The sequence below is a fragment of the Delphinapterus leucas genome, chromosome 20 (assembly GCF_059928025.1).
Source record: "Delphinapterus leucas isolate spDelLeu-1000000601 "Yukka" chromosome 20, BTC_Dleu_Yukka2, whole genome shotgun sequence".
Classification (NCBI taxonomy): domain Eukaryota; kingdom Metazoa; phylum Chordata; class Mammalia; order Artiodactyla; family Monodontidae; genus Delphinapterus; species Delphinapterus leucas.
In genome coordinates, this window is record NC_143148.1 from 7,350,106 (window position 1) to 7,367,825 (window position 17,720).

General features: G+C 55.9%; 2 protein-coding genes and 1 long non-coding RNA gene across 5 annotated transcripts; 1 reads left to right on the plus strand and 2 right to left on the minus strand.

Moving 5' to 3' along the window:
• Nucleotides 1-416: 416 nt before the first annotated feature.
• Nucleotides 417-2,735, minus strand: ADM5 (adrenomedullin 5 (putative)). The gene is made up of 2 exons (XM_022585051.3): nt 978-2,735; nt 417-773 (listed from the first exon to the last, which is right to left on the minus strand). Exons 1-2 carry the CDS (start codon nt 1,046-1,048, stop codon nt 518-520), a joined length of 327 nt encoding a protein of 108 aa, XP_022440759.1. The 5' UTR covers nt 1,049-2,735; the 3' UTR covers nt 417-517.
• Nucleotides 2,736-2,847: 112 nt separating this feature from the next.
• Nucleotides 2,848-13,429, minus strand: PRMT1 (protein arginine methyltransferase 1). 3 transcript variants are annotated; one of them, XM_022585052.2, is made up of 11 exons: nt 13,322-13,388; nt 11,041-11,094; nt 10,376-10,477; nt 9,451-9,606; nt 9,245-9,308; nt 7,097-7,239; nt 6,141-6,228; nt 5,939-6,054; nt 4,900-5,050; nt 4,516-4,637; nt 2,848-3,164 (listed from the first exon to the last, which is right to left on the minus strand). In XM_022585052.2, exons 1-11 carry the CDS (start codon nt 13,355-13,357, stop codon nt 3,081-3,083), a joined length of 1,116 nt encoding a protein of 371 aa, XP_022440760.1. In that variant the 5' UTR covers nt 13,358-13,388; the 3' UTR covers nt 2,848-3,080. The 3 variants fall into 3 exon arrangements, with proteins under 3 accessions (XP_022440760.1, XP_022440761.1, XP_022440762.1); XM_022585053.2 differs by lacking the exon at nt 11,041-11,094 and having other exon boundaries at nt 13,322-13,429; XM_022585054.3 differs by lacking the exons at nt 11,041-11,094; nt 13,322-13,388 and adding an exon at nt 10,714-10,845.
• On the plus strand, nt 3,979-16,088 carry LOC149744581 (uncharacterized). Its single transcript, XR_016390899.1, has 2 exons — nt 3,979-4,095; nt 7,020-16,088. It is a non-coding gene; the product is annotated as an uncharacterized LOC149744581 (long non-coding RNA).
• Nucleotides 16,089-17,720: the final 1,632 nt, after the last annotated feature.

A 17,720-nucleotide genomic window follows, 5' to 3' on the forward strand; every position in this document is an offset into this window, starting at 1 on the left:
CACTCTTTGTCTCTTTTCTTTCTCTTTGAGGAAGGAAGCTCAGCTTGGAACTCACAGCCCACGCGCGTGGGAGCCAGAGTGAATCTCAGCCCTACCACCCAGGAGAGGGGGGAGGACTGCTTTGGGGTCAGGTCGGCCCACTAAAACCACCCACGGAAGATGCAGCTGCAGGGATTAAGTTGGCGTGGAGGTGCTACAGCAGATTGGATTCAAGTTAGTCAGAGGGACTTCCGTGAGGGGAAAAGTGCGTGGGTAAAGGTGAGGGGCTCAGGGACCGAGCTCAGATTGGGAGGCCAGAATGGGCACAGACAAGCAGAGACTGAAACATGGAACTCTCGTTTTATTCGGCTCTGGACGTTCTTTGTCCATGCTGGGTCCGGTGTGCACGTGGTTCAGCCCAGTCGCTGCCTGGGGAGAGCCCAGGAGGTGGAGTTAGGGGAAAAGAAACTTGGGGTCACGGCCCCGATACACAGATGGGTAGACTGAAGCCAGGGGACGAGCAGAGATGTGCCCAACATCACCCAGAGAGCCGGGCACTGCGCTGGCCTCCTTGCCTCAGGCTGGGGTCCTGGAGACGCAGCAGGAGTCTGGCCGCGCGCCGCCGGCGGCGCCCATAGCTGTGGGGATCCTGAGGCTTGCGGCCCGCCTTCCCTGAGAGCTCCTTGGTGGAGGCAGAGCGGAGCCAGTATATGATCTCTGGCAGGCGGTGCGTCTGGCACGTGCCCAGTGAACAGAGGTGCCTGTGCTGCTGGGAGACCTGGCGCTGGGGCCGCCTGGGGATGGAGCGTGAGAGAAAAGCGGGTTCAAACAATCCACTCGAGAAATGGAGCCCTGTGGGCGACCCGGAACTGCGAGATTGGCGGGCGCGTTTCCTGATCAACTTCCGATTCCACCGAAGCGGAAAACCGCCTAGAGAGGTCGCACGCCCCTCGCGGTCTCCCTCCGGCTCTGTCCCCGCTGACACCGGCGTTTCTCACCTGCCCGCGGAGTCCGGGTCCCCCAGGGTGGAGGAGGCGAGGAGCAACAGCAGGAGGATGTGGGCTGTCATCGTGGGGGTGGGGCGGGCGGGGTCCGAGAAACCGGTGGGTGAAGCGGCTCGTCTGGGCTGCCGCCCCACCCCCTTCCCGGGCCTGGAAGATGCCTCCTGAGCGCCTGCTTCAGTGCGAGGAATCCGGGCGTCCCCACTTCTCAGGCCGAGAAAACGGAGGCCAAGAGCCACACCACGCCAGAAGGGCAGGATTAGGATCCGGACACCCACCTCCCGCACCGCGGCCACGGAGCCCTCACGGGTCCCGCCGAGGTGCTATCTACGCCCCTGGGAAGCCTCGGGAGACGCGACCCCTTTAAGGCGGAGAGAGGAGGGGCGGGGCAGCTGACACCTGCAAGTGACGTCGCAGCTTCTGGCTTCCAGGAAAGGGGTGGGGGCGGGGAAGCGCTAGGCTACTTAGATGCGAACTCACCCACATCTGTCAGGGACCAGACTAGCGTTAAGTCTCAGGGGACAGGCGACTTCCAGAGAGGGGGCTGGGCAATGTGGGACACTGGCAATTGGGACGGGTAGCAAAGACAGCCACCTGAAGTTGTAGAGAGAGTCTGAGCCCTAACACCCTCCTGGTAGAAGAGGAATAGGTGTAGACGGGTGTGGGGTGCAGGCAGGCCTAGAGCTCCAGCTGTACTGAAGCAGGTGTAGGAGGGCCATGGAAAGAAAAGCCTGGGATTCCGTCTCCGGTGATCCAGGTCGTGTGGACAGAGACCTGGGGGACCAGCTACTCGAGAAAGGAAGGGCAGGCACGTGTAGACACCATGTCGGCAGCAGGGGCTGAAAAGACAGCCCCTGGGGAGTTGTGAAGCAGGGTAGTGGAGCCTCAGTGTGCATCTCCGTAAAGTGTGGCAGAGGGTGGGAACCCCCCGAGCTCCGAGCCAGGATGCGGGAGGTAGCAGGCACCCACCCCCACAAAGAACTCTATCCCCGGACTTCCCTGGTGGTGCAGTGGTTAAGAATCCGCCTGCCAATGCAGGGGACACACGTTCGAGCCCTGGTCCCCTGGTCTGGAAAGATCCCACATGCAGCGGAGCAACTAAGCCCATGCGCCAGAACTACTGAGCCCGTGTGCCACAACTACTGAAGCCTGCGTGCCTAGAGCCCGTGCTCCGCAACAAGAGAAGCCACCACAAAGAGAAGCCCGCACACCAAAACGAAGAGTAACCCCCACTCAGCGCAACTAGAGAAAGCCTGCGCTCAGCAACAAAGACCCAATGCAGCCAAAAATAAATAAATAACTCTATCCCCCTCCAACACAACCCCCCGACTCAGTTTCCCCAGATGGAGAAGGCAGGTCAGTAGTCACTGCCAGTCAGCCCTGGTTTGGCCTTGGAGGGTCCTGGACAGGAAAGAACAGCCAGAGAGGAACAATGTGTGTGATGGGGGAAGGCGGGAGAGAGAGCTTTCTGGGGAACTTAAGGGCCCAGCTGTGCCGGGAACCCACACCCCAGCCCTCCCCCAACCCAGCAGGGCAGCTGGGAGCAGAAGTCTGGCCCAGTGGGGACAAGAGGGACCAGGGCCTCAGGAGGCCCGAGAGGGAGGTGGGGGGAACAGACCCCGAGAGCCAGTGGAGAAGGCCCTGCGAGTGACCTGAGGGCAGAGGTGGGCCAAAGACTTGAGAGCAGGGCTGTGGAACCCCAGAGACGGCGGGGGTGGGGTGGAGGTGTAGTAAGACCCAGAGACACAGAACTGGTGACAGAGACCGGCAGCCACCAGCAGGCGCTGTCCCCACGCTCCGGGTGCCTGGCATCTCAGCACCTAAGGACGGAACCCCAACCCCACTTCGCCCCCAGGAAGCTGAGCCGTCCCAGCTGAGGATTTATTGGCGTAAATGCAACCATATAAAAACATAAGTTATGAAAAACACAGTCACGATGTGCCCGCAACCCCCCACCCCCGCCCCGGCCCAGGCCCCAGAAACCCCCTTCTGTGGGAGGGAGGGAGAGGAAGGGGGAGCCCCGAAACTGCCTAAGAACGCTGCAGCCCCTGGGCCCTTGCAGGGCCGGCCCGGCCGGGGTGGGAGAACCCGGATGCTGCCTCAGCGCATCCGGTAGTCGGTGGAACAGGACAGCTCGCACAGCTGGCCTTTGAAGTCCAGATCAATGGTGAAGTCCAGGTCGCGCTGTGGGGAGAGTGCGGGCGTGAGGGGGAACCTGGGACAGGGCAGGCCAAGACAGAGGGCAGCGGGGGTGCGGTAGGGAGGGGTGGCCACCCCAGCCCACCTGAGGTGCCGTGGGCCCCCCGGCTGTCTACACACCCTCCCCAGAGACCCCACACTGCCGGTCCCACTCCCAGCATCTGTCTTGAACCCCACCTGACTCCCTGTGAGAAGCTCCATGTGACATCCTCAAACCACCTAGAACCCAGCCACGCCCCCCACCTTGGGTGGGGTGGCAGAGCTCAGCTGCTGTCTCTTGCATCCTGATTTCCCCCATCAAAACCAGCCCCATCAGCAGGTTATTTTCTCCTTCTTTTACAAGAAGCAAACTTCCTCCTCTCAAAAAGCTCTGTGGTCCCACCCCACCGTCCCCACTTCCTCTCCTCCAAGGCTTCCTGGACGCCAACCCTCTTGTGCCCATCACCCCCAGCACGCTGGAAAAACTGGGACAAAGTCACCAATGACCTCAATGACTTTTGCCCTCAGTCCTCACTGCACTTCACCCCTGGCTCCCAGCTTCCTCCTCCCTCTCTGGGTCTCTTTCAGTTTCTAGTTTGCGTTTTCTCCACCTCTGCACTACTGACATCTAGGGCTGGACCACTCCTCGCTGTGGGGGATTCTTATCTTGTGCGCTGCAGATAGAGCAGCTCCCCCGCCTCTACCCACTAGATGCCAGCAGTACCCCTTCTTCAGTTGACACCCAAAATGCCTCCAGACGATGACATGGGTGGGTGGGGCAAAATCATCCCTGGCTGAGAATAGTTGCTTAAACCGGTTCTCATATCCCTGACTTAGAAAGCGGGCACACCCACACTGGCCCCGCAGAAGCTCCTGACTTTGCCCTAGACCTGCTTCCCCACCGTGTCTCAGGCTGATGGCAGCTCCATCCCGCCAGGTACTCAGGAGAAAAAAGCAGGGGAAGAGACGGTCCTCCTTTCCTTCCTTCACCCCCATACCTGGGCAAGGATATCCTGTCAGCTCTCCCGCGGGCCCCGCCCCCACCTGCTCCAATACCTGCCGGCCCCTTTCCCAGCTGGACACAGAAGTCACCTCCCACTGGCATTTACCACGTGACTGTCCTGTGTCTAGAACATGAGTGCCAGGAGGGCAGGGGTTCAGCCTGATCACCGCTGGGGCCCCAGGGCCCCCTAGTTTCTAGTAGGTACTCAATAAAACTGTGGTCCATAGACAGACCTGGGGGGCCCCCAGACAGATGAGGTCAGAGCAGAGTGTAGCCAGGTTGGCTGGCAGGCTTGGGGCTGAGGGGTGCTGGGGCCCCAAAACGCCTGAGTCTACCCCGCCCCCAGAGCCTCACGTTGTTCTTGGCATTGGGCCGCATGCCAATGGTGCCAAAGATCTCCTCGCCCGTCTTCACCGTCAGGTAGTCCTCCATGTAGAACACCGTCTGCTTCCAGTGCGTGTATGGGGACTCAGGGCCTGGCGGGGGAGGCGGGTCAGCCGGGCTCACCCGCCTCCTAACCTTCCCAGCCCACACCTTCCCCTCTGCCCGGACACCCCCCTTGTCAAGCCTGGGAGGGGCTGTTTCACGGGTGGGGAAGCGGAGGCACCGCACGCTCAGGTTGGCTGGCAGAGCCGGCGTCAGAACCTGGGTCCTCGATGTCCCCGTGGCTCCCTCTGGCCACTCCTGTCACATGCCCCACGGCCCCTGGGCCCCCGCCGCCCCAGGGCCCCGCCTCACTGGTGGAGAAACCGGTCCTCTTGTGGCAGCGGGTGAACTCGATGTTGAAGTAGGCCACCAGCGCATGCACGTAGTCGTTCCGCTTCACTTGCAGGCAGAAGGGGGAGGTGAAGGTCAGGTCTTCCACCTTGACAGTGTAGATGTCCACCTCCTGCAGAATGAGCCTCGTGAGCCCCACTCCCCGACCTCCGGCCCAGCGGGGAAAGCTGCGGGTGCCCCGCTGGATGCCCTGTTCCCTGCTCTCCCAACTCCAGCCCAAATTCGACAGTTCGACCTCCTACAACAACTACTGGTCCTCAGAGAACCGCCCGTTTTCCCCTCTCCACTGCCTGTACCCTGCCCCTGGCCACCATCCCCACCTCCGATGCGGCAGCATCTTAACAGGGTTCCATGGCTCCCACCCTCTCCCCCCACATCCCTTACTCCACGTTATCAGCCAGTGCGACAGTTTAAAAACAGATCATGTCACATCCCTGCTTAAAATCCTTTGACTGCTCCCCGGTGCACTCAAAGCAAAACCGTGACTCCTGACTCAGGCCACGGAGGCTCGCCCAGTCAGGGCGTCTGCCCTGCCATCTCCCTCTACAAACTCCCTCCTCCACCCAGTTTTGCCCGCCATGAGCATCCCAGCAAGATTTGATACTGTGGGTCAGGAGGGAGACCTCAAAAAATGATGGCTGCTGGTAGTCTTTATCAGGGATCCATGTGTGTATAAACTCACTCGTGGTGCTGGGCTTTCTGCATTTGGTGGCCCTGCCTGGGGTCTTAGCTGCCTGCCTTGGGCGGACGTGCCCTCCGGGAGGTGTGCCTTGGGAGCAGGGCCAGCCTACGTCACTGCCTTGCTCTGGAACCCAAGGGCCTTGCCTGGCTCACAAAGCCCTTTAAATGAAGTGGCTTCTCCAGGCGTCTAGCACCACCTCCAGCAGATCCGTCAGGCTCCCAAGACCTTGGGCAAGCAAGCACTCTGTGCGCCGAGGTCCCACGCACTGGCCCTTCTTGGGCTGACCCTGCGGGACACCCAGCCACCCCACCCCCTCACCTTTATCAGGCAAGCGTTGGTGACCAGCTGCTTGGGGTCCACCACATCCACCAGGGGCTCCTTGATGGCCACGTCTTTGATGCAAGACATGTCAAAGCCGTACACGTTCTCCCACCCTGGGGAGGAGGGGAGGGGTGAGCCCGTGGGGGCACCCGGCCCCAAGCCTTCCCCACCCCTCGGGCTCCTCAGGCCCCAAGCTCACAATGGATCTTATAGTCTTTGTACTGCCGGTCCTCGATGGCCGTCACATACAGCGTGGCTCGGTCCGGGAAGATGAGGCCGTCGGGTGCCTGCACAGTGCAAAGGAGCAGGGCAAGGGCATGAAGGATGGGGGGCCTCGGCAACGCTGCCCCACTTTGTCTCCTTGCCCGTTTTGTCTCTTTATCCACCACCCCGGCCCCTGCCCTGGTCTGGGCTACCAACATGTCCCACGTGGACTCCTGAAGTGGCCCCCTCACCGGTCCCCAGCCTCAGCCCTTGGCTTGCTCCCCGGATGGCTGCCTGATGGCTCCCAGGAGCATCTAAGTCAGACCCTGTCCTTCAGAGGTCCTAAGGGATCCTCAGAAGCACGCCCCCACCCCCACTCCCCTGAGGAGTAAAGCAAAGTCTCTCAGGGGTCACGCAAGATCTGCACAGGCCCCTCCACCCCTTGCCCCCCAGTGCTCCTCCAGATCCTCATTCCACTACAACTTTGCCACTGCTCAACACACAGCAGGCGCACTCCTGCCCCAGAACCTACGCACTGGCTGAAATCCTCTGCCCAGTGTGCCTTTCCACTCAGATCCCACACGGCTCCTTCCCATCCTCTGTTCAGGTCTCAGTCACCTGGGAGGCCTGCTCTGACTTGAGCACCTGGGACCACAGCCTCCCAGTCCCTCCCTATCCCTGTGCCCTGCTATTGTTCTCTTCCCAGCACTAACTCTCCTGACACTGTACCATCTCCCTGTCCCTGTCTAGCTTCCAGTACTGGCTCCCCTCTGTCTTGGCTGTGGGCCTCCTAACATCTGTGTAGATGTATTCAATCCCCTGTATTCACTGCCACTGTGGGAAATACCTAACATGGCTTTCCTTTCCTGCCTAGACCCTGACATATGCTCAACAAAACAGCCGAAGGACCCTGGCCTGCATCAGCTGCTCCCGCCCCACTGGGGGCCTCACCAGCCACTTGTCTCGGGCGTAGAGCACGGTGTTGAGCATCGACTCGTAGAAGAGGCAGTAGCCCATCCACTCGCTGATGACGATGTCCACCTTCTCCACCGGAAGCTCCACCTCCTCCACCTTCCCCTTGATGATGGTCACCACTGTGGGGCAGACAAGGGCACATGCCACCAGCCCAGAGGAGGCCCATCTGCTCGCCTCCCTTGGGGGGGATGGGGGATGGTCCAGGGCCTGGGGACCCCACTGGGACAGCCCTTGTCTTCTCAAGGAAGGGCTGGGGGTTGTATTGGGGCATTTACAAAGAACTCCGCGAGCTGAAGCCACACCCTGTTAACTTAGTTTTAAAATTCATTCATCATGGGGTATTTCTGAGGTAGGAGCAAAAACTTTATGTGGATTAGGTATTAGGTGACATTAAGATTTTGCCACTAACAGTCAGGCCTAAGGCCCGATGCGGAGAGCCCTTCGTCCTGGGACATGAGGCGCAGTCAGAAAGGTGGCTGACCCCTCGCCCGTCACGCACTGCACATTCGTGGGGAAGCTGCTAAACCATTCGTAGACGACCTGCTTCTGGGTCAGGGTTTCATACTCAGCAGAGCAGCTCCCTCGCTGCAATCTATTAAAAGTCAGGCCTTGATGCGAGGGTTTTATTTTTCAAAAAAAGAAAAATTAAAAAAAAAAAAAAGATTTTCCCACTAACAGTCATGGTCTTTGTTTTTTTTTTTGGCTGCACTCTGCAACTTGTGAGATCTTAGTTCTCCGACCAGGGATCGAACCCCGGCCCCGGCAGTGAAAGCGCCAAGTCCTAACCACTGGACCGCCAGGTCATGTTTTGTGTGTGTGTGTGTGTTTTAATTTATTTATCTTATTTATTTATTTTTGGCTATGTTGGGTCTTCATTGCTGCACATGGGCTTTCTCTAGTTGAGGTGAAGGGGCTACTCTTCGTTGCGGTGTGTGGGCTTCTCGTTGTGGTGGCTTCCCCTGTTGTGGAGAACAGGCTCCAGGCTCAAGGGCTCTAGAGTGCAGGCTCAGTAGTTATGGCACACGGGCTTAGTTGCTCCGCGGCATGTGGGATCTTCCTGGACCAGGGCTCGAACCCATGTCCCCTGCATTGGCAGGAGGATTCTCAACCACTGCGCCACCAGGGAAGCCCAGGTCATGCTTTTCAAATGGCCTTATCTATTAGAGACACACGCAGCAGTACTTATACAGTCGGAATTTGCTTCGAAAGGAGATATTTGAAGCTGAGTGATGGGTACTTGGGGATGCATTATATTAGTCTCTTTTAATAAAATCCCTTCAGCTTCTAGAATGCCAAGAGCCCTCACATCTGAAAAACCCACCATCTTCCCATGTTCTCTGCCCCTCAAACCTTGCAGGTGGGAAGGACAATTTGGCAGTATCTGCCCAACTTCCATTTTTGACCCACACGATCCTACCTTTATGAACTGACCTCACAGATACACTAGTTTGTATATGAGATTACAATGACGTTACACGCAGGGGGATGGAAACCTAGGAAGCGTAAATGCTCATCACCAGGGGCTTGGTTAAGAAAGCTGGTGTATGTGTAGATGATGTCAGCCATCAAAAAGCAAGATCCTCTCAACATCGTGAGAAGCGTTAAACCACATGATAAGCAGGTGAAAAAAGCAAAAGGCAGAAGACTTGTATTAATATGTATGAAATGCTATCTGTGTCAAAAACCAGCACGTGAACGTAGAAACACACACACACGTGTATTTGCTCATAGGTACAGACTTCTCCGGAAGGGACCATTGGCTGCACTCAGAGAAGGGCGGCTGAGAGGCAGGTAGGAGACTTCTTACTACAGGCCCTCAGATGCCAACCACGTGACTCTAACACTCACTGAAAAAACGAAAGACTGCTTCTTGCCCCGCTCCCCCTCCCCCCTTTTCTAAAGACTGAGGCACTGAGCTTGCGACTTCTGCACTCAGATTCTAAGATGACTTGTCAGGTGGTGGGTTCTGAGAAGGCTGGATTCTTGGGCTGTCGGCAGCCCAGAGTCCACAGAGGAGGAACGCCTGAATTTGAGTTCAGTGGCCCCCATCCCCTTGCCGAGGGCCCCGGGGAAGCTGAGATTACCCGCTCCCTCCCCACCAACCCGTTCTCTTCCTGGGCTCACCGTGGTCTAACTTGTTGGCTTTGACGATCTTCACCGCATAATCAGAGATACTGGAACACTCGATCTGGGGGCCCAGGAAGAAGGGAGGGTGAGAGCCCCCCCCAGTCCCACCCTCAGTCCCCATCCCCCTCCACCCAATCCCTGAGCCCCAAGGGGCCCCCTTTCTGTCCCCAGGCCCAGGCCCGCCTGCTGCCTAGGACACTCACCCCGATGACCTTGCGGGCCCCGGCCTTGGCAGCAAACATGCAGAGGATCCCTGTGCCCGAGCCCACGTCCAGCACCACCTTGTCTTTGAAAAGGTGCCGGTTGTGAAACATGGAGTTTCGGTACGTGAGGGTGCGGACCTCATCTTTCAGCATTTCCTGGAGGGGGTGGGTACAAAGATATCATGAGGGGGCCTGCATCCCCAACTGTAAAACAGGGTGCCCTGGCCTCCAACACACTGACCATTTCGAGAGCTAGAGCTCAGACCTCAAACTTGCTTTAGTCCCATTCGAACAAGTCATTTCCCTTCCATACGCCTCAGTTTCCCTATTTGTAAAATCGGACTGGGTGGACTAAACTCCCATATCAGCCACCTTAGGTTCTACCATTGCCACCTAAGCCCCTGTGAGCCTTGGCTTTAAAAAGTCCTCAGCAAGTTAATGCCACTGAACCGCATACTTGCAAATGGTTAATTTTGTTATGTATATTTTATAACAATTAAAAAAAGAAAAATCTTCACAATTCCATCCCAGCTGCTTTCTGGGACCTCAGCCTCCATCGCGTGCAAAAGGATTGATTGAAAAGCCTTCAGCACACTGGGCACGAGCAGCTGGGGGACAATCCCGCCGCCGGTCACAAGAGGGCGGCAGAGACCGGCAGGCCCTGAACTCTGGCTAAAGTCTCAGGCACACATGCGCGCTCCCACCCCAGCCTCCCAAGAAGGGCCCAGCAGTGAGCCAGGCTAACCTCTGTCTCCAAGGCAACGGCTGGGAGAGGCGACCCTGGAGCGTGAGCCTCGCATGCGCAGAGGGGAGGCCCGCTGCCCGGGAAGGCAGTGTGCATGCGTTGGAAATTAAGTTCCAGCCCTCCCAAACATTAACCCCCCTGAAGATTCAGCAGCCTTATGAGCTGTCTGTCCATACTCACCTCGTGGATGCCAAAGTGAGCATAGGAGTCAAAGTAGTAATCTTTGGACGTCATGTCCTCAGCGTTGGGCTTCTCGCTGCTTTCTGCCTGGGCACAGGAGACCTGGGAGGGGGCGGATGGGAGCAGGGGTCAAACCTGGGGGCTCCCCACAGACTCTTAAGCCTCCAGGTCCCTACTTCTCCCTGGAGTATAGAACCACCCTCCCAAACCGTACCATGGCAACCCTAAAGGCCCCACCTGCCATCTTGCCTCTCCCAGGAACCCCCAAACCTAACACCCCATTTTCCTCTTCCAGGACCCCCCCCCCAGAGCACCATCCAGGAGAGCACCCCTGATACCTCAGCCACGCCTACCATCTCTCCAGTCTCTCTGCCCCCGTCTCTAGCTCAGCCCACAGCTGGGGAGGGGAGGAGAGGGGAAGGCAGAACGGGGACAGACATAGGGAAGGACAAAGGGGGGCTGGAAATGGAGTTAAGGAAGTAGCCACAGTGTTGGGGGAGGCCAGATAGGGGCCACAAACCTGTAAGGAGTTTGTACTAAGTGTTTCCGGGGCACAGGGTAAACTGATTTGAAGCAGGAGGGATCATAGTTAAGACCACTAGAAAGGGCCTGATGTGTGACAAGATATGTATATGTGGGGAAGGGTCTCACAAAAGGATATTTACTTCTTCAAGAGGCGGCTGGAGGCTCATCCCATTAGCCAAGGTGGCTACAAAATTCTAGGAGAGAGTAACAGGGAGAAAGGATTAGCTACTGGGAGTGACTAGGGGAGGGCCAGGCCAAGGGACCCGGGCTCTTGGGGGACAAGGAGGTGTTTCCTACAATTTTGCTTTTTTTTGAGGAGAGTGGACAAATAAAGAGGCAAGGCTGTTTTTAAAAGGGTGTGGGGCAGGTGGGGGGAGTAGGGGGGAAAGGGGGTTCTATCCCAGCTGTGGCTGGAGAGACGGTGGCCTGCACCCACACTGCCCCTCTTTGGCCAGGCACCTGATGACACACCTCCCCCATCCAGGCCAGAGGAACTGGCACCCACTGGGCACACAGACACTGCCAGCTGTCACTCCCCCTCATCACCTAATCCCCCCAGATTAGGTGACACTTCCTGACACAAACCCCCATCCTGGGGTGCCATGAGTAGCTGGGGGAGGGTGGTTGGCAGGGTGTACCCACTGGGCACCTGCCACCTCCGCAAACCAGTCTCTCGTCTGAGAGGATTCCAGAAAGGAGGTGTGGCACACAGATGCCCCCACCAGAGCTGGCACCCCGGCCGCTAGCTCCTGCCTTGGACTCAGGGAGTCCCAAACAAAACCAGTGAGAGCCAACCTCCTCGATTATCACCCGCTGCCCAGGAGGGTAGAATACCAGGGAGGAGGCCAGACTCTGGACCCTCAAGCCCACCTACCCTCCATTCAAACAACCATCCCAGGCCCTGAAACCCCCCAGGTGTGGGGCAAAGTCCTGGGGCAACCTCTGGGGAAGATATTTCCTCCACCCACACAGGCCCTGGTCCAGGAGACAGCCGAGGGGGATAGGAGTCATTGGAGTGACCCCTAGGGGCTGCCCCACAAGGTATGCATCTTGCGAGCCGACCTCCCATTCCAGAGACTGCTACAAGGTAAGGGGTGAGAGTAGGGAGACCCCATCAGATTACAGCTTTTCCTGATGTAACCACCCTCTAGGCTCCAAGAAGCGTGAAATCACAGACATGAGCCCCTGGGCTCCAAGCCCCACCTCTATCCTCCCAAGCTAGTGAATGACGCGGATTAAGAAGGGCTGCTGGTGAGAGGATTTTCCCACCGGGGCGCATTTCTCAACACCGCCGATACCTCCGCCAAACAAGCCCCCAGAGCGCTTGAAACACAGCACCGAAACCAGCCCCATAGGGCTGCACGAGAATCAAACCTCACGGGACACCATTTCAGGCAACCAGGCTCAGGACCCTCAAACAGGGCCTCAGGAAAGGGGAGGTCAACTCCCACCCTCACAAATGCCCCAGGGAGAGAACGGGCTCCAGAAGGAGGTAAAGTTCGCTGCGTCCATTCCCTCACATCCCCTTCCCAGTACAGATTCTCCCTCCCCTCGCCCGGGAGGGCTTCGACGGGAGGTGGGCTTTGGGACACGCCCCATGAAAAAGATGTCCCTCCCACACACCCAGAAATGGCCACAAGGGGGTGCACAGGGCCTAAGCCGGAAGGATCTCCTTCAGCTAGATGCCCCCCCACCAACCAAAGGGAGGTCACAGGGGCATGCCCCATCCCCCTAGCTCCCAAAGAGGGGAGAATCCAGGGACAGGAAACAGGGGGTGGGAGGGGGGCCCGGAGGGAACCAATCCTTCGTCTTCCTACAATCTCAACGCAAGAGCGCACGAAACCTGGACGGATGCCTGAACAGATGCCCTGGTCCGGGAAGGGATTTGTTGAGAGTCGAGATACACTGCCCCTCCCAAGAGACTCTTTACTTCGCGGAGGTCCCCACGTAAGTCCCATCCCGAGGTGCCTGTCACGATCCCCGGGGAGGGGGTCAGGGGGCCTCAGAAGGAGGGTCGGAGCCTCCTCTCCGCCCCCCCCGGGGCGCCCCTCCCCCGGCCGGGGGCGGGGCCTTTGTCCCGCACGTGGAACCCGCCGGGCCAGCGGGCACGGCACACCACCTCCCCACCCACCGCGCCGCGGCCACGTGGGGGCCAGGCCGGAAGCGCCCCCAGCCCTCCTCCACGTGGAAGGGGGCAGGAGACCGTCGGAGCGGCGTGCTGCCTCAGGCCCCCGAAAGCTAGGGAACCCGCACTTCAAACGGTATCTCCAGATCCGGAGAATGCGGCGCCCCCTTCGTACAGCTGGGGGCCTTCAGCCCCAATCCGGCGACTTAGAGCCCCTTCCCCAAGACGGAGGCATAAAATATCGACCTCCAAACCGCCCCCCGCCCCCTGCCCCTGACAGCGCTCCAGGCGCTCACCTCCATGATGCAGTTCGCGGCCTCGGCTGCCGCCATCTTCACCCGCGCCTATTCCTCCTCCGGCCGCCGAGACCCCCCCCTTTCTCCGCACTCCCCCGGGACCGCCTTATACCGGAGGGTCCAAGGCCCGCCCACCGCGACCCCGCCAGGAGATCTCATTGGCAATGGAGGCGACCCGTCTGGGAATACCGTTTAGCAATTGGGTGAAAAAGACGCCCATCAAAGTCGAGGGGCCCGCCCAGTCTGGCGTGCCGAACCCCGCCCCCATAAGTCGACCGGGATGGGAAAGACTGCCTGTCTGTCGCAAGAAGTACGACTGATGATTGGGCAAAATCTACCGGGAGTTCCCGCCCCTACTCCCCCAGCACCGCCTCAAAGCTTCCCGGCGGACCCCGCGCTAAGCGGACATCTTGAAATAGAGCTGTCTATCACCAAAATGACCCGCCTCTTCATAGCTGCTATTGGTTTATCAAATCTGTGACGTCACGAGGCCTTTGGCCAGCCTCCGCCAAGCGGCCGGCCTCAAGGAGAACATGGCGATTGGCCCACGAGAAAAGGTTCCAGCGATTGGCTCAAACGAACTGTCACTCATCATCCATTCGGCGGCTTCTCACAGTCTGTGGGAAATCCAGGAGGAATAAGGGATCTCGTGCCCATTTTCCTGAGGGAAAAATGAAGCAATGAGAGGCCCAAAGAGAGGGAGGTCATGTCCGGGATCCCGAAGCAAGTCAGGAATAGGACTCAGGCGTCGAGGCATTGAACCCCTAACCCTCTACTTAATTGTTACAAGTTTTTTAAACCCAGTGACTCCATTCAAGCCACTTGGCCTTTGCCAAATCCCACCCCTGCCGGGAACACCCACCCGCTTCGTCTGGCCAACTCCTATACGTCAGTTAGGGCACAGCTTAGTCGCCACCTCCTCCAGGAAGCTTTCCTGGATCTGCAGAAAAAGTTACTAGTTGAATGAAGATAAATGCAACTTGTGGAATGTATCCGTCACCCAGAAAGTTCCTTCACGACTCTTTCTAGTCAACACCTCCCCCACCCAACCCCAGAAGCAATCACTTTCTGTTTTGTGTCACTATAGTGCAGCTTTTCCGTTTCTAAAATTTCGTATAAATGGAATTATACAGTATGTGCTCTTTTGTGTCTGTCCCTCACCATAATGTTTTTGAGATTCGTTCATGTCGAATATAATGGTTGTCCAATCCTTTTTACTGCTGAGGAGTATTCCATTGTATGGATGGATCACATTTTCCTGTTGATGGACATCTGGGTGGTTTTCATAGGGCTGGTATGAATAAAGTGGCTATGAACGATCATGTCCGGGTCCTTCTGTGGACGTACACTTTCACTTCCCTTGGGTAAACCTAGGAGCACATGGCTGGGTCATAGGCTAGGTGTATGGGTTTTTTGTTTTGTTTTGTTTTTGTTTGGTTTTTTGGCTGCGCCATGCGGCATGCAGGATCTTACTTCCCCGACTAGGGATCAAACCCGTGGCCCCCGCAGTGGAGGCACCGAGTCTTAACCACTGGACCGCCAGGGAAGTCCCCTAGGTGTATGTTTGTAAGAAACTGCCCGAAGGTTTCCCATGGTGTTCTACCATTTTGCATTCCTATCAGTGATGCAAGAGAGTTCTAGTGCTCCACATCCCCTCCAGCACGTCATAAAATCAGTCTAGGGGCTTCCCTGGTGGCGCAGTGGTTGAGAGTCCGCCTGCCGATGCAGGGGACACGGGTTCGTGCCCCGGTCCGGGAAGATCCCACATGCCGCGGAGTGGCTGGGCCCGTGAGCCATGGCCGCTGGGCCTGCGCGTCCGGAGCCTGTGCTCCGCAACGGGAGAGGCCGCATCAGTGAGAGGCCCGCGTACCGCAAAAAAAAAAAAAAAAAAAAAAAAAATCAGTCTATAATTTTAATGACTCTTGTAGGTATTAAGAGATTATCTCCTGGTTGTGACTTGCATTGCCCTGACGGCCAGTGTTGTTCAGCATCGTTTCATGTGCTTATTGGCCATTTGTGTATTTTGTTTTGTCAAGTGTCTGCTCAAGTCTTCTGTGTATTTTTACAAACAGTGTTGTTTTCTTATTCACAAATCATAAACGTTCTTTATAAATTCTGGATACAGGTCTCTGTCAGGTATATCTTTTTTTTTCCCCTTAATTTATGTATCTTATTTTTGGCTGCTTTGGGTCGTTGCTACAGCACGAGGGCTTTCTTTTTAGTTGTGGCGAGCGGGGGCCACTCTTCACTGTGGTGCGCGGGCCTCTCACTGCGGTGGACTCTTCTTGCGGAGCACTGCCTCCAGGCACGTGGGCTCAGCAGTTGTGGCGCAGGGGCTTAGTTGCTCCGCGGAACTTGGGATCTTCCTGGACCAGGGCTCGAACCTGTGTGCCCTGCCTTGGCAGACGGATTCCCAACCACTGTGCCACCAGGGAAGCCCGGTATATCTACTTTAAATTTTTCTCCCAATCGGTGACCTGTCTTTTCATTTTCTTAACGTTGCCTTTGAAAAGCAGAGTTTTTCGTTTTGATGAATTCCAATTAATCGGTTATCTGAGCCCAGGTCTTGACCCTACATTGTATGTTGCATGGATCTTTTTTTTTTTTTTTCCTTTTCTATTTCTCCAAATGTTTCAGCAGGGTGTTTGTTTCCTTTTACCTTTTTTTTCTTTTTCTGATTTCCAAGCATTTTAACCCAATTACTTTTGCTCTGTGTTGCTATGAAGAACAAAAAATTGTAACAAACTCTCTACAACACTAGGAAATAACCTAATGTCATTGGGTACAGAGTACAGGGGAGAAGTCTGAGCTGGAGGCAAAACTGGGGGAGTCGTCAGAGTCAAATTCTGCATTTTCCAAGATGGCAGCCACATGGGACAACTGAGCAATGGACCATGGCAAGTCTCAACTGAGATTTGCTACGGCTGTAAAACACACACCAGATTTTGAAGACTTCACGTAAAAAAAGAATCTATAATATATCATTAATATTTTTTATATTGATTACATGTTGAAATGATTCTATTTTGGATAAATGGGGTAAATAAAAATTATTGTTAAAATTAATTTACCTGCTACTTTTTACTTTGCTTTAATGGGGCTACTAGTGTATTCTAAATAACACATGTGGTTCATATTATATTTCTATTGGCCAGTGCTGCACTAGGTCACGGAATGGACAAGATCACCGGGGAGTTGGTGTGATTAGAAGTGTGGTTAGAGGGACTCCCCTGGCAGTCCAGTGGTAAAGAATCCGCCTTCCAATGCAGGGGATGCAGGTTCGATCCCTGGTTGGGGAACTAAGATCCCACATGCTGCGGGGCAACTAAGCCCGCGCGCCTCAACTAGAGAGCCCACGTGCCACAAAACTACAGAGCCCACGCTCTCTGGAGCCTGCGTGCCACACCTACAGAGAGAAAACACACACGCTGCAACTAGAGAGAAGCCCGCGCACCGCAATGAAGATCCCGCATGCTACAACTAAGACCCAATGCAGCCAAAAATCAAAAAAAATAAAATTTAAAAAAAGAAGTGTGGCTAGAAGACCTGAGTCAAACTGGAGAGTCAAGTGTCCACGAGCTGTGATGGTAGAAACTTACATCTCTCGCTAAACTGGAACTCGGTCCTTCCTTCAACTGAGAATTTGGGCAACATATCAAAATAGGATTAGCTCCTGTGCCTGGTTCCGCAATATAAATCACAGAGATTTGCATGTCACATGACAGTTGCTGCAGATACTCCTGTGGTCAGCAGGATTCTAAGATGGCCCTCATGATCTCTGCCCCCTGGTGTTACATACCAAGGAGTAGGTTGGGTTATATGACAAAGGAGATGGATGTCACTCCCTTGATTAGGTGACCTTATATGGCAAGGGTGAAGGGAGTTTTCGGATGACATTAAGGCTTCAAATTGGTTAGTTATTTTAATTAATTAATTAATTAATTTATTTATTTAGCTGTGCCGGGTCTTAGTTGCAGCATTCGGGATCTAGTTCCCTGACCAGGGATCGAACCTGAGCCCCCTGCACTGGGAGAGCAGAGTCTTAACCGCTGGACCACCCGGGAAGTCCCTCAAATTGGTTAATTTTAAATTCATCAAAAGGGAGATTTTCCTGGGTGGGCCTGACTTAATCAGGTGAGGCCACAGATTGTCCTGCTAAAACCACATGCACTGGGAAGAGGCCCCCGAGCCTCAGATGAGATTGAAGCTGAAACCTTGATAGCAGCATGTGACCATCCTGAGCCAAGCACCCCGCTAAGCTGCACCCGCGCCCCTGACCCAGAGAAACTGAGATTAGTGTGTTATTATAAGCCACGAAATGTATATGACTTGTTACGGTAATAACTAATCTGCCTCCAAATGTCATTCCTGTTCTATTTAGAAATCATGGTTATGAGAC

Excerpts from the sequence above, each read along its gene's own strand:
- PRMT1 (XM_022585052.2), bottom strand. The coding sequence starts at position 13,357 with ATGGCGGCAGCCGAGGCCGCGAACTGCATCATGGAG. Across the intron at positions 6,229-7,096 it reads ACGCCCGAGACAAGTGGCTG|GCACCCGACGGCCTCATCTT; the intron begins GTGAGGCCCCCA and ends TGCACTGTGCAG. Across the intron at positions 6,055-6,140 it reads CAAAGACTATAAGATCCATT|GGTGGGAGAACGTGTACGGC; the intron begins GTGAGCTTGGGG and ends CCTCCTCCCCAG.
- ADM5 (XM_022585051.3), bottom strand. The coding sequence starts at position 1,048 with ATGACAGCCCACATCCTCCTGCTGTTGCTCCTCGCCTCCTCCACCCTG. Across the intron at positions 774-977 it reads GACCCGGACTCCGCGGGCAG|GCGGCCCCAGCGCCAGGTCT; the intron begins GTGAGAAACGCC and ends CTCCATCCCCAG.